This window comes from Sander vitreus, chromosome 5 (assembly GCF_031162955.1).
Source record: "Sander vitreus isolate 19-12246 chromosome 5, sanVit1, whole genome shotgun sequence".
NCBI lineage: Eukaryota > Metazoa > Chordata > Actinopteri > Perciformes > Percidae > Sander > Sander vitreus.
In genome coordinates this window covers 37644665-37659271 of record NC_135859.1, presented here as the reverse complement: position 1 = coordinate 37659271, position 14607 = coordinate 37644665, and the positions used below count along the sequence as shown (strand labels likewise).

The following is a 14607-nucleotide window of genomic DNA, read 5'->3' as shown; positions in this document are numbered from 1 at the left end:
GACGCTGCTGCAGGCTCACTGCCAACCATACTCCTTCTGCTGCTCTATAAAAAGAAGATGAAACAAAGGAAGTCAGCCCACAAAACCTGCATATTAAAACCAGAAGCGTACAAACTTGAAAGGAAATGGTGCTATGGAAATATTCACACACACACACACGCACGCACACACACACACACACACACACACACACACACACACACACACTGTGAGCTGGAGCATCTTGTTTCCACTCGGCCGATTACTGGCGTCACATCAGAGAAGAACGAGAGAGAGGAGAGAGAGGAGAGGGAGAGAGGAGAGGGAGAGAGGGAGGAGGAAAGCCAAGAGACCAGAGAGAGGAGCAGAGAGACAGATACACAACAGACTAACAGGCTACCAGAGCGATAACCAGGCTAACAGACTGATAACTAGGCTACCAGAGAGAGAACCAGGCTACCAGAGAGATAACCAGGCTAACAGACAGATAACAAGGCTATCAGAAAGGCTAACAGACAGATTACCAGGCTAACAGAAAGGCTAACAGACAGGCTAACAGAAAGATAACCAGGCTAACAGACAGGCTAAGAGAAAGATAACCAGACTAATTAAAGAGGTAAACAGTGAATGGGTTTGACACAGATGGAGTCTGAAGAGAATCTGCTCAACATTTTTCTGCTGCTGCTGTTCGGATCACTCTTCACCATGGTGAATATATAATGTTTCTATTTTTATTCTGCTGTCTCCTGGTTTGCTGTCTTCTTTTCCTCCTGTGTCTGCTCTATCTTCTATTCTGCTGATTTCTGTTCCGCTGTTTTTAGACTGTAGAAGACCCCGGTAACTGATGTTGTAAATAACATTTGATTTGACAGAAATAATTGAATGTTTGTGAGAAATAAACTGATCCGATTGATCGATCAATATTTGGTTGTCAGACACCTAAATATTGAATTTGGTAATTCAGAGAGAAACTGTTTTGTGTATCTGGTTACACAAACTGTAAAACCCAGCACGTAGCTCTCAATCACACATTCTCCCTGTGTGTGAGAGACATTTAGATCATCGATCTTCTGGATCACATTTGAGCCTGTTGGTTGATTAAATGAGATTTAACTGTAGTTCTCAGCAAGCATCAAACTTTTGACTAAGAGAGCTGCAGATTAAGTATTATATCAATGTTTCCTAACTGTATTTAATATTTTATGAAAAGATCAACCGTCAATAAAAGGGTTTTAATCCAGATTGTCAAAAGGATTACAACACATTAGGATTAATATTAGAGGGTTAGAAATGTAATGACTGCACAGTTACACAAAACTACAGCACTAACAGCACTATATATATATATATATACCCCCTAACCCTAACCCATGCGCACGCACACACACACACACACACACACACACACACACACACACACACACACACACACACATACCCCCGCAGCCTCATAGTAGAGTCACTAGCTCAGCTATGCTGTGGATGGGAAAACAAATATTTCTTACCTTTAAATCTTTCGACAAGGTCTGTCAGCTGACTCTGTCAAAGTGTTAATGACAAAGCTGTCCATTGATCTGAAACAAACACAAAAAGAGCTTAAGCAAAACACAACTGCTATTGTATTAACTATTCAGATGTCACCATGCAAAAGCAATGCAGACTAGCATCAGAATGTAATCCAATGTGAAGATAACAGCCATTTTATTTAGCATCACAAAATATAGAGAAAACAATCCTCCCTCTCTCCCGATACAATTCATATGACAAATTGCATTCATGTAAATTGTCTGTTTTTACTTCACAAGAATATTTGTGGCTGCTCACAGCATAGCCTTCTGGGCACGACTGTCAGTATAACAGTCTACAGCAGTGGTTCCCAAACTTTTTATTATATATTTCTTAACCCTTCACTCCAGTAGCCCTTGTCGTTTGCCAGGCCGCCATTTTAAATACGAATTTGTTCTTATCTATTATGGGTCACCACATTACTTAAATAACTGCACATAAATGCATTTAGTCAGACATATCAGGTTATCACACTGTTTTTACATACTTTAATCAGTCAAACACTGTGTTATGCCTTAACATTTCACATTAAAAGCTTCAGGAAAAACAAGTGCGTTCGTTTTTAGCCAGTTAAAATATTATAGCTAGCAAAGCAACTAACTGACAGCCTGTTGGCTACTAAACTAGCTAACTTGCGAATCACCTGGCTAGCTTGAAACTAGCTGGCAAATTAGCCTGGTGAACTCAATAAACATGACCATATGCCCATGGGCATTATGAACTTGTTTCATTAATTCATTAATATAATGCAGACCAAACGGATAAGCTGTAGGCTATCCGTGCTTCCATGATAACGGCTAAATGGCTAACAATAGCTACAGTGGGGCAAAAAAGTATTTAGTCAGCCACCAATTGTGCAAGTTCTCTCACTTAAAAAGATGAGAGAGGCCTGTAATTTTCATCATAGGTACACTTCAACTATGACAGACAAGATGAGAAAAAAAATCCAGAAAATCACACTGTAGGATTTTTAATGAATTTATTTGCAAATTATGGTGGAAAATAAGTATTTGGTCACCTACAAACAAGCAAGATTTCTGGCTCTCACAGACCTGTAACTTCTTCTTTAAGAGGCTCCTCTGTCCTCCACTTGTTACCTGTATTACTGGCACCTGTTTGAACTTGTTATCAGCATAAAAGACACCTGTCCACAACCTCAAACAGTCACACTCCAAACTCCACTATGGCCAAGACCAAAGAGCTGTCAAAGGACACCAGAAACAAAATTGTAGACCTGCACCAGGCTTGGAAGACTGAATCTGCAATAGGTAAGCAGCTTGGTGTGAAGAAATCAACTGTGGGAACAATTATAAGAAAATGGAAGACATACAAGACCACTAATAATCTCCTCGATCCGGGCTCCACGCAAGATCTCACCCCGTGGGGTCAAAATGATCACAAGAGCGGTGAGCAAAAATCCCAGAACCACACGGGGGGACCTAGTGAATGACCTGCAGAAAGCTGGGACCAAAGTAACAAAGGCTACCATTAGTAACACAGTACGCCGCCAGGGACTCAAATCCTGCAGTGCCAGACATGTCCCCCTGCTTAAGCCAGTACATGTCTAGGCCCGTCTGGAGTTTGCTAGAGAGCATTTGGACGATCCAGAAGAGGATTGGGAGAATGTCATATGGTCAGATGAAACCAAAATAGAACTTTTTGGTAAAAACTCATTGTGTTTGGAGGGGAAAGAATGCTGAGTTGCATCCAAAGAACACCATACCTACTGTGAAGCATGGGGGTGGAAACATCATGCTTTGGGGCTGTTTTTCTGCAAAGGGACCAGGATGACTGATCCGTGTAAAGGAAAGAATGAATGGGGTCATGTATCATGAGATTTTGAGTGAAAACCTCCTTCCATCAGCAAGGGCATTGAAGATGAAATGTGGCTGGGTCTTTCAGCATGACAATGATCCCAAACACACCGCCCGGGCAACGAAGGAGTGGCTTCGTAAGAAACATTTCAAGGTCCTGGAGTGGCCTAGCCAGTCTCCAGATCTCAACCCCATAGAAAATCTTTGGAGGGAGTTGAAAGTCGGTGTTGCCCAGCGACAGCCCCAAAACATCACTGCTCTAGAGGAGATCTGCATGGAGGAATGGGCCAAAATACCAGCAACAGTGTGTGAAAACCTTGTGAAGACTTACAGAAAATGTTTGACCTCTGTCATTGCCAACAAAGGGTATATAACAAAGTATTGAGATGAACTTTTGTTATTGACCAAATACTTATTTTCCACCATAATTTGCAAATAAATTCATAAAAAATCCTACAATGTGATTTTCTGGATTTGTTTTTCTCATTTTGTCTCTCATAGTTGAAGTGTACCTATGTTGAAAATTACAGGCCTCTCTCATATTTTTAAGTGGGAGAACTTGCACAATTGGTGGCTGACTAAATACTATTTTGTCCCACTGTATTTGGGTGTCATCCGCATAAAAGTGAACGTTATTGGAGTGTTTCCTAATAATATTGTAACGCAGCATTTTTGTGTGTGTATGATCAATTTTACTAAATGATTTTAAACAACTATATTTACAATAAATGTGTCTTATTTCCATCGTTGTCCACTGATTTCTTGTCTGATAGGTGGGTCCTTCTGCCCCGGAGGAGGGCTGGCAGGTGTACAGTTCAGCGCAGGACTCTGAAGGTCGATGTGTTTGTACGGTGGTTGCTCCCCAGCAGACGGTCTGCTCCAGAGACGCCCGAACCAAACAGCTCAGACAGCTGCTGGAGAAGGTACTGTACTATAACTGCTACTACAACTGATAATGCTACTGATAAAAAAAACTGCTGATACCTCTGAGTCTGGTAATATCAGATTACCTGACAGTGATTTTTTTTATAAAGGTACATTAGTAGCAGTAATTCAGTATTATTTGTGTTGATGTGTTTGTGTCATCCAGGTTCAGAATATGAGTCAGTCCATCGAAGTTCTGGACCAGCGGACTCAGAGAGATCTGCAGTTTGTGGAGAAAATGGAAGAACAGGTGAAGGGTCTGGAAAACAAATTCAAACAGGTGGAAGACGGACATGAGAGCAACATCGCCAGACAGTACAAGGTACTGCCCACATGATGATGTAATTGCTTAAACAACCAATCAACATTGCAGCATTTACGACATCATGTCACTTATTAATCAACAACTTGGCAAAGCTCTCTGCAAAATAAGAAGCACTAAATTTTAGAATCAGACAGAAAGTTATCAAACGTACGTGTCTACACAGGAAGTGTTCCAGTCGTTTTCTTCAGAAATGGGCAGTAATGTAACCTAAGTAGGTGATGACTCAGCAATGATAAAATTAAAGGTGCCCTGCCACACATATTTCATTACTTTGTGGTAATGTCTGAAGTTCTACCATGGACTCTGTAACATTTGGAAAGAATGCCTTGGTTACCTTGTTTCAAGCCATTTTAGCGTGGTATAGAAAGCCTGCAGAAAGACTCAGCTCGATTTTCATTAATATTCAACAAGCTAAGCTGCTTGACTCTGACTGGCTAACAGCTAGCCAATGAGGGCCTGGCTATCAGCATCCTTTACCCTGCGCTACTGGGCGAGCTCATGAATAGTAATGAGTTCAGGCAAAACCACGTCAGACTGACCAGCTTTTGTAATTGGCCTGATTTCTCCGCTTATTTCTTTTCGGTGGCTAGAGCTGACAGAGGAGGTAGCAGTTCATTTTCACATTCATCACATAACACAAACACATATGGACCTAACATATTTTAAAAAATACAAGTAAAAACGGTTTTCTGTGGCAAGGCACCTTTAAATGAGAAAGGTTGATCTACACAAGAATAAATATTTGAAAGCAATACAGAATTCCAGAGAGCATTACTTTATCGTTATAATTTGAATTGTCACCTGCCACCTGCATTTTGATTTCCTGTACATGAATTGAGACATTTCCAACATAAATTGGTGCATAAATATTTATCAGAATGCAGAAAAATTAAAATGTGATGCTTTAATGTTCCCAAGGGATGACCACCAGGCCCCCAGTGTGTCCAAACCAATGTTGAAATAAAACCTATGCCCTTGGTGAATGGGTTCAATTATCTACAAGACACGTCTGACAAACAGATCGGCGCACTGTGTTGATAAAGTAAATCAAACATTAGGAAACAATTTATTAAACAACAGCTGAAGCTCACACCCCCTTGACTTGAATTTGGATGTCTGTAAATGTCTGGCTGGTTATTGATCTCGCTGACTGTCTCTCAGTCCATAAAGGTAAAGATGGAGGAGTTACGTCCTCTGATCCCGGTCCTGGAGGCCTACAAGGCAGACGCTCTGCTGGTCCGACAATTTAAGGAGGAGGTGGCGAATGTGACAGAGCTGCTGGGATCCCTGCAGGAACAAATGGGAGGTCTGGACTACCAGGAGCTGCACGGCCGAGTGATGAACCTGGAGGACCGGCTGAGGGCCTGCATGCAGAGGCTGGGTGAGTAAACAACAGAGGAATAAACAAACAGGAAGAGGCATGCAGGTCAGTAAATAAACACAAAACTGGGACATTGAACACTGTAAGGACTTGCAGTTGATTCCTCTGACATTTAAGATTATTTGTTTCTCAGGCTGCCATATAAAGTGAACATGTATAATAACCCACACCTAAACCCACCATACACTGCAGAGCAACGGTAAACAACCAACTCTTAAAGCATTAATACTGATTTTTTTCCACACTGGATTTTTGCGGAGAGGTAAAGTGTTTGAACACAGAATATTTCAGTTCCTTCAGGATTTCGCGATGTCGCAATCGCACCAATTCACGCAAATTCAACCAATCACCGCAAATTTGGTGCGACATGCAATTTTGATCTATCACTGCAACTTTTCCGCAAATTTGGCCAATAACCTGAAGTTTCCCGCGACTTCAACCAATCCAGCAGTCCCACGTGCACGCTGAGAGCCAATGACCAAGCGGGAGTGAGAACGGGTTGATAATTTCCTTCTGTGTGATATGAAGACGAGACGTGTGTGAACATCTCACATTTACCAACAAAACGTACAGTGAAAGACCATGCCAAACATTTCAGACCGTCCTGCCAACCTGTATACATTTCAACATCAATGTAGAATGTAACGATTTAAAAGTCGCTGAAGTTGCTGCCGCTTTTCAATCCTGTTGGCTCTCTGCAGCAGGTGGGGCTGCTGCTCTGTTCCCCCCCGCAACTGACGCACACACACACACACACACACACACACACACACACACACACACACACACACACACACACACACACACACACACACACACACACACACACACACACACACACACACACACACACAACACACATGGTGGATGCAGGAAGAAAAGGAGATGAGACGACACAATGACCTAAATTGAGGACAGCTGCTCTGGTTATTGTAAGTTAATGATAAGTTAAAGTCCAATAAGTACTTTATTAAATTGTATGAATGTGTGTCCCAGGCCAGGTTAGGAAATTAACTAACAATGTAAAGATCAACAAGCCACTGACAGACATGTTCAAATTTGATTCATTCATAAATTGTTATTTTTTGTCTTAAATCCACCAGCCATTTTCATATTATACCAACATTTGCTGCATCCTGAGCCTTGTTGGTTCCTAGGAAATCTCAGCCCAGAGTAGTTTTATTCTCCCCAAAACAAGTTTCCTTTTTATTTTTAAAGAACTATATAAAAAAAAAAAACTCAACTTTTTTGCAACTTTCACTGTCTCCCGCAACTTCATTGCAACAAACATACAAAAGACATTGCAACTTTTATCACAATTTATTTACAAGAGCTCCTGCGGAATCAGGCATTTTAGGCCGCAACAATCTAAAAAAAAGGCTGCGACATCCTGGAGGGACTGTTATATAATACAAGACAGAAACAGACTGCCATTGAAAAACATTTTCTCAATGTCAACAGTGTTCACAGAAACTATTTCTTGAGTTGACAGCAGTCTCTCAGAAAACCTTTTCCAGTGGTTTCTGTGGATTATCAGCCAAACAGTGAAAGAGTTGTTTTTAATGTCTTCTTCAAAGCTGTGAACAATGCAAACAAAACTCTGTTCACCTCACTGCAGTTTGTGCAGGTCTTCCTGTTATTTTGTTCAGCCTGTCCCTTCCCGTGTTCCTGTTGATTTTATTTTTCAGCATGTGGGAAGCTGACAGGAATCTCTGAGCCAATCACCATCAAGTCATCAGGATCGAGGTTTGGATCGTGGATGACTGACCCGCTCGCTCCGACTGGAGACAACAGAGTGAGTCTCATCAACAGAATACATCAACAAAAACGTAACAACCGAACAACACAAGAATGCAATCAGTTTGGTCTTTATATTTATAAAAAGTAGCCATCAATTCCGATATAAAACACAATGACATTTGTAGACAGTAGTAAGATTCTGGAAAGGTGTAGAGTCCAAATGCTGAGATGAATATGGAATTAATAATGTAAAATGTCTCATCTTCATCCGTTTATGCGGGATCGGGTCTCTGGGGCAGCAGCTCCAGCAGTAACCCCAAATTTCCCTTTCCAACGCCACATTAAGCAGATCTGACTGGGGGAACCTGAGGGGTTCCCAGGCCAGGATGGAGATATAATCCCTCCACCTAGTCCCGGGTTTTCCCCGAGGCCTCCTCCCAGCTAACAGCAGTCTAACAGAGTTTGATATGATGACATCATGATCAAACTGTTAAGAAAGAATCATTTATCACTATTTATTTATGGAACATAGTCATCTTTAATCAGAGTGCAAAGAAAACACATTTTTAGGTTATTCATTTTGGTTTCTTCCCTTACAGGTGTGGTACATGGATGGTTATCATAACAACCGCTTTGTCAGGGAGTATCAGTCGATGTATGACTTCATGACGACGGACAACTTCACATCTCACCGCCTGCCTCACCCCTGGTCCGGCACCGGTCAGGTGGTTTATAACGGATCCATTTATTTTAACAAGTTTCAAAGTCATACCATCATCAAGTTCGACTTCAGCACATCGCTCATCAGCCGCTCCCGCCAGCTGGACTTTGCCGGCTACAACAACATGTACCATTACTCCTGGGGGGGGCACTCAGACATCGACCTCATGGTGGATGAGGGGGGTCTCTGGGCCGTCTACGCTACCAATCAGAATGCTGGAAACATTGTCCTCAGCCAGTTAAACCCAAACACTCTGCAGATCATCCGCAGTTGGATCACCAACCACCCAAAACGCAGTGCCGGCGAGGCATTCATGATCTGTGGAACCTTGTACGTTACTAACGGGTACTCTGGTGGAACCAAAGTTTACTACGCCTACTCCACCAACTCCTCCACCTACGAGTACATCGACATACCTCTGACCAACAAATACAGCCACCTGTCCATGCTCGACTACAACCCTCGAGACAGAGCACTGTATGCCTGGAACAATGGCCATCAAGTCCTTTATAACGTCACTCTTTACCACATTATACAATAACACGAACTAACAAAGACATAAAGTTACCCTCTAAAACACAGTAACATATCGGCAACCCACGAGACAGAGTGCTGTACGCCTGGAATAATGGCCACCATGTCCTACATTACGTAGTCTTTACCACATTATACAGCAACACTAAAGAATACATTTAAGTCCCCATAATGTTACCCTCTAAAACCGTGTTTCCCAAACGTTTTCAGACCAAGGACCATATTACAAATTTTAGCTAAATTAAAGAACAGTTTTACAAAAAGCTTTTCAAGCATTGTCTCTATTGCCATATTAATGAAAAGAATGGTGTTGCTTGTAACTATACATGTTAATCCTTCCATCTTTCCTTAAAATGTCATGCAAATCCTCCAAAAATTGGAGGCATTGTCACAAAATGGTTGGCTTCATTGCTGAAGTCCAACAACACAACAGAACAGCCAATTCATGTTTGAATTTACAGATGAGTTTACTTAATATTGAAAACAACACATATATGTTCCTCATATATGTGTGTGTTGCTGGCAGACAGTTAGAGAAACATCATTTTAAATTTTAAAATAAAAACTGAATCTTTTACTGAATCTTGTCACAGACCAGCAGGGGTCGCTGGTGGACAACCAGTGGTCCGTGGACCACTCTTTGACTAATACTGCTCTAAAACACATCTACAACCCTTGAGACAGCACTCTAGTCAAAGTCTTTCATAATGTTACTCTACCACAATATACTGTAGAGAAGCACTAAAGAATAAATAGAATAAGATTACAGAATAAATCCATCCCTTAATTAAATCCTCATGTTCTCTGACCCATACAGAGTCAAAGGAGAAGATTTTCGAAGTTTTCCAGGTTAATGTCTGTGCCTCCAAGACAGAGAAAGGTATGTTAGCTGAGCTTTGATTAAAGACTCAAAGTGAGGGGAAACTGTCTGGTTATTAGAAGACAAAGTCTGACTGATTGACATGTTTTTAGCTTAGCAGTTAACAGTTCATCCTATAATAGCTGGTTTATTTAACAGTAAAGTTAGACCACAGTACAAAACAAAAACATTTTATGGTTAGTTTTGCAAACAGTGATGACTGGTAAACAAATAACTCCAACACTATTGCCATGAAATCACAAGGTTTAATTTTTACATTAGTATTTATGCACCTATTCAACAAACAAGAAAAGAAATATAACAACCAAATCAAACTAAATACACTCAACTACAATATGGAAATTCTTTTATTAGGAATAACCCCTTGAGATGTAGCATCTTGTTTTCGAGGGGGTCCTTAACTAAAAATGGAAAAGTGACAGCCATGGGGTTGTTAGAAGTTTTAGAGTTTTCCCCTGCATCAAGTCTTTGTGTGAGTCTAGGCTAGCAGTTCCCCTGCTTCTTGGCTATGTGCTAAGCTAGGCTAGCAGTTTCCCTGCTTCTAGTCTTTGTGCTAAGCTCAGCTAGCAGATTTCCCTGTACTGGAGTTTTTCTAAAAGTGTTAGACTGTTAACTTATATCTTTTAGTTGAATAGAAAGTTGCATTCTGACCACTTTGTTGTTCAAAATTACCAAAGTATTTGATACAAATGCACTTGAAAAGTAAACAACACACTAATACAATCACAAACAAATAAAACATTCACAATAAGAGACACTGAATTGTTTACATTATTTGATAGTGGGCACTGAAGAATGCTACACATTTTTATGATGAATTTGTTTTTTTGTGGGTGAAATCTGACTTTATCAAATCAGACTCACTGTTCTTACTCTGAAGTAATAATACTACTACTAATAATAATAATAATAATGTCTTTTCTTACTGTTATGTATTATATAGTGATACAAAACCTTTACTACAGTCTAGATTTTCCAGTAATTTCCTCAGATTGTAAACATGTTGTTCTAGGTTTAGTAAGGCTACCCTAACATCGTTCTTTCAATCTTTTCATGTGGAATAACAATATGCCCAAAGCATTCTGATATTAAAAGTGCGATGTAAAAATGATAGGTGACTACTGTCGGCAGGTTAATTGTCACCGGCAGGTTGGTGTTGAGGATTCAGTACTGATATGTCAGACATGAAGAAACAGCATCAATTCTGTGTGAGGAATCAAATGGATAAAGCAGTCATCCAGTCTTTAGAAGGTCGGTGGTTCGATTCCCTGCCCCTGCAGTCTTCATGTTGAAGTGTCCTTGGGCAAGACACTTTACCCCAAATTGTTCCCTTTGCCATTGGTGTGAGTGCGCGTGTGAGTGTGTATCACTCGTGATGAGCAGATGGCAGCTTGTATGGCAGCCTCGGCCTTCAGTGAATGTAAGTCTTAACTGGTGAATGCCGATGTGTGTTGTGAAGCGCTTTAAATGGTCACTAAGACTCAGAAAGTTCTTTATGAATGAAGTTTATTTACCATTTAAACATGGTAGACTTGACCATCCAACTCTGCAGGTCCATGTTTAAAAGACATTTAGGTCAGAGAGGACTGGAGTATTTTCTGGTTGTTCTTTTGTCATTGTTTTTGACAAATCTTTGAGTCCGTTTGTAGGAGGAAGTTAAGACAAGAAACACCATAAAAAGAAACTATAAAAAGAAATGTATTAGGAGTATTGTATTTCAAATTAATAATTGCATTTTTTAGTATTACTACTTTGTGTTTTGTATTTCAACAGATTCTTACTGTGAGGTCTTTTTTTTCTCTAGTTTTACAATGGAGTGATTACGTGTTAGGAACTGGTAGAATCTACACGAGTGAAGGTGCAGAACCAAAAGAAAGAAAACAGCATCAGTGGTTTTATTGTTAAACAGATTGCATGTAATATGAATATAAAAAGATTACTTGGTTTTGTTAACCACTAGCCTTAACAGCTGAAGTGTTTTCACCCAACCATGATTTATCTTTCATACAGAGGTAAAATAAAAGGGTTCCACTTAACATAACCCTGAACATCCTGCTGGTTCTGTATGTTTGAGAGGAGCAGGATGTTGGTAGAGAGGTACTTTAAGAAAACATTTCCCTCATGCCTCCTAAGGGCATTAAATGCTTTTTGTTTTAAACTCAACACACTTCAAACTGTATTTCCTGACTGTCTTGTAAAAATAAAGGTCACATGATTTAAAAATCTATTCAGTTATTCCTTCCTGGGTTAATTCTTCCTGAATGCTGCAATGACCTTATGGTCCTGTAGCAGTGGAGTTCCCTGTGTAAACAACTGGAAGTTATTTTAACAACCTTAACATATTTAATAGTAGAGGGAGAACATTTGGTGACAAATAGCAATGGAGAATCTAAAACAGTGGGCTTTCTTAGTGTTTATGACCTGAAGCATTTCCTGTGGACAGTCCTGCAGTACCCTCTGTTGGTCAAATATAACACCATTCTTGCTTTTTAAAAAGTCAGATCGCTGAGTGCAAATTCTGTGAAGGTGTGTTATTTTTTCAATCATATGTATCTTTGACACAATGTCTCAACTTGAGTCATTTGGCTTTATACACTGCAATTGTCACTTCTTGTGGTTTCGCCAGCATAGATGCTCCACACACCATAACTATAAAGGTGAGGGTTAGTAAATGAACTATGTAGATACAAACAGGACATTAGTGTGACTGCTTCTTTCGGAAACCAGCTCCTGAACATTCATTTTGGTCCTGTAGTCCTGTAGAATTTTCCTCGTCATACCAAAGCTTTCTGTTTGTCCAATGCTTCCACCATTAATCTGATCCTGTTACTATCTAACTTTCATATTTAGAAGTCTAACATTGTTAACCACAAACCATTCTTTTTATCTTTGAAAATTAACTAAAACATTTCATCAATTCAATAATCTAAAAATAAGAAAGCTATTAAAAGCCTCAACCTATATATGTTGATGAAGTGGTTTCTGTTCTTTGTGTTCTGATTGGTGCTCTGCCTCTTTCAATAAAGGAGAAAAAACATCCATAATGCTCAATCAATATCAGGATCTTCCTTTGTGACCCTCGACCAATCACATTCAGCTGCTCTTTGGCCTTTGAAACCATGAAGTGCAGTCAGGGCTGGAAGAAATATTCAGATTACTGCAGTAAAAGTAATAATACCACACTAAACATGTGGTAAGTATCATCAGGGAAATGTAGTTAAAGTATTAAAACATTGTATAAAGTGTAAAGGATCCAAACAGTTGTGTGTTTACTGGTCTAATCATCTCAGCTGGACTTGTAGGCCGTTATATTGTTGGCTAGTTTACTTTATAAGTAAGTGGTAACTTTTTAAGCGCATTGAACAAATTTATGACTGGATGTGCCAGAACTTTCTAAAATTATATAAGTAAAAACTGTTATCACCTTAACAATATATCAAGGGTTAAAGGACTCAGCAGAATTTGGAAAAACTTGTCCATGCTTTTGTCTTCAGTAGACTTGACTACTGTAATGGTGTCTTCACAGGTCTCCCTAAAAAATCAATCAGACAGCTGCAGCTGATTCAGAACGCTGCTGCTGGAGTCCTCACTAAGACCAAGAGACTGGATCACATCACTCCAGTTCTGAAGTCTCTACACTGGCTTCCAGTGCCTCAAAGAATTGATTTCAAAATAATTTTGCTGGTTTATAAATCACTAAACGGTTTAGGGCCAAAATACATTTGCTACTACTGATCTGCTACTACACTATGTCCCACCCAGACCTCTCAGGTTGTCTGGGACAGGTCTGCTTGTTGTCCCCAGAGTCAGAACTAAACAGGGGGAAGCAGCGTTTAGTTTTTATCCTCCACATATCTGGAATAAACTCCCAGAAAACTGCAGGTCTGCTGCAACTCTCAGTTCTTTTAAATCAAGGCTGAAGACCTATCTTTTTGATGCTGCCTTTCTTTAAAAAATTGTTCATTTCTTGTACTGCACAGTAACTTTTATTCACATGTTATATCTGTTTTTAATCTTTTATTCATTTTGAATCTAAAGCACTTTGAATTGCCCTGTTGCTGAAATGTGCTACATAAATAAAGCTGGCTTGCCTTGCCTATAATATCAGATCAAATCAGATTTTATAAACTATATGTGTTTTTTGTGCAGTAATCTTAATGTATAAAGTAACTAAAGCTGTCAAATTGATGTAATGGAGTAAAAAAGACTATACATATTTCTCAAATATAAAGTTATAAAGTACAAGTACCTTAACATTTGGACTGAAGGACAGTACTGGAGTAAATGTACTTAGTTACACTCCAGCCCTCAGAGCAGTGAACAGCACACATGTGATTTCACTTCTTCTGGCTGATTAAACTCTGCTCAGGCTGAAGGTGGGCGGAGCTTAGATGGGAATTACATATACACTAATCTTTTCTTCCAATAAGAATTATGAAGCTGTCATTAGTCCCGCCCTAAAAGGAGGAAGATGTCAATCAATCAGTTTAACCCCACCCCCACAATCAGCCAGATCACCTGAAACAGCTGTGTGTCTGTTGAGCCTGTAGGTTAGCAGTTTCCTCCAGAGCTGTTGGACAGCAGATTGCTAAAGTGAACTATGGTGAGTCTCTTTGAATCTCCAAGCAGTGTGCTCTTTTTAACAAGTACTGAACTTTAACTCTTGGTTAGCGTCCCATTCAGCAGGAAACATGACTTGCATTGCTGAGTGACTGATCCTCTGTTTAATTAACCTCTGACTGT

The 14607-nt window shown here is 39.9% G+C and overlaps 1 protein-coding gene across 1 annotated transcript; it reads left to right on the top strand.

Moving 5' to 3' along the window:
* Nucleotides 1–308: 308 nt before the first annotated feature.
* Nucleotides 309–12069, top strand: LOC144518791 (noelin-like). Its single transcript, XM_078251705.1, has 6 exons — nt 309–687; nt 4133–4282; nt 4450–4605; nt 5770–5989; nt 7678–7784; nt 8329–12069. Exons 1-6 carry the CDS (start codon nt 607–609, stop codon nt 8989–8991), a joined length of 1377 nt encoding a protein of 458 aa, XP_078107831.1. The 5' UTR covers nt 309–606; the 3' UTR covers nt 8992–12069.
* Nucleotides 12070–14607: the final 2538 nt, after the last annotated feature.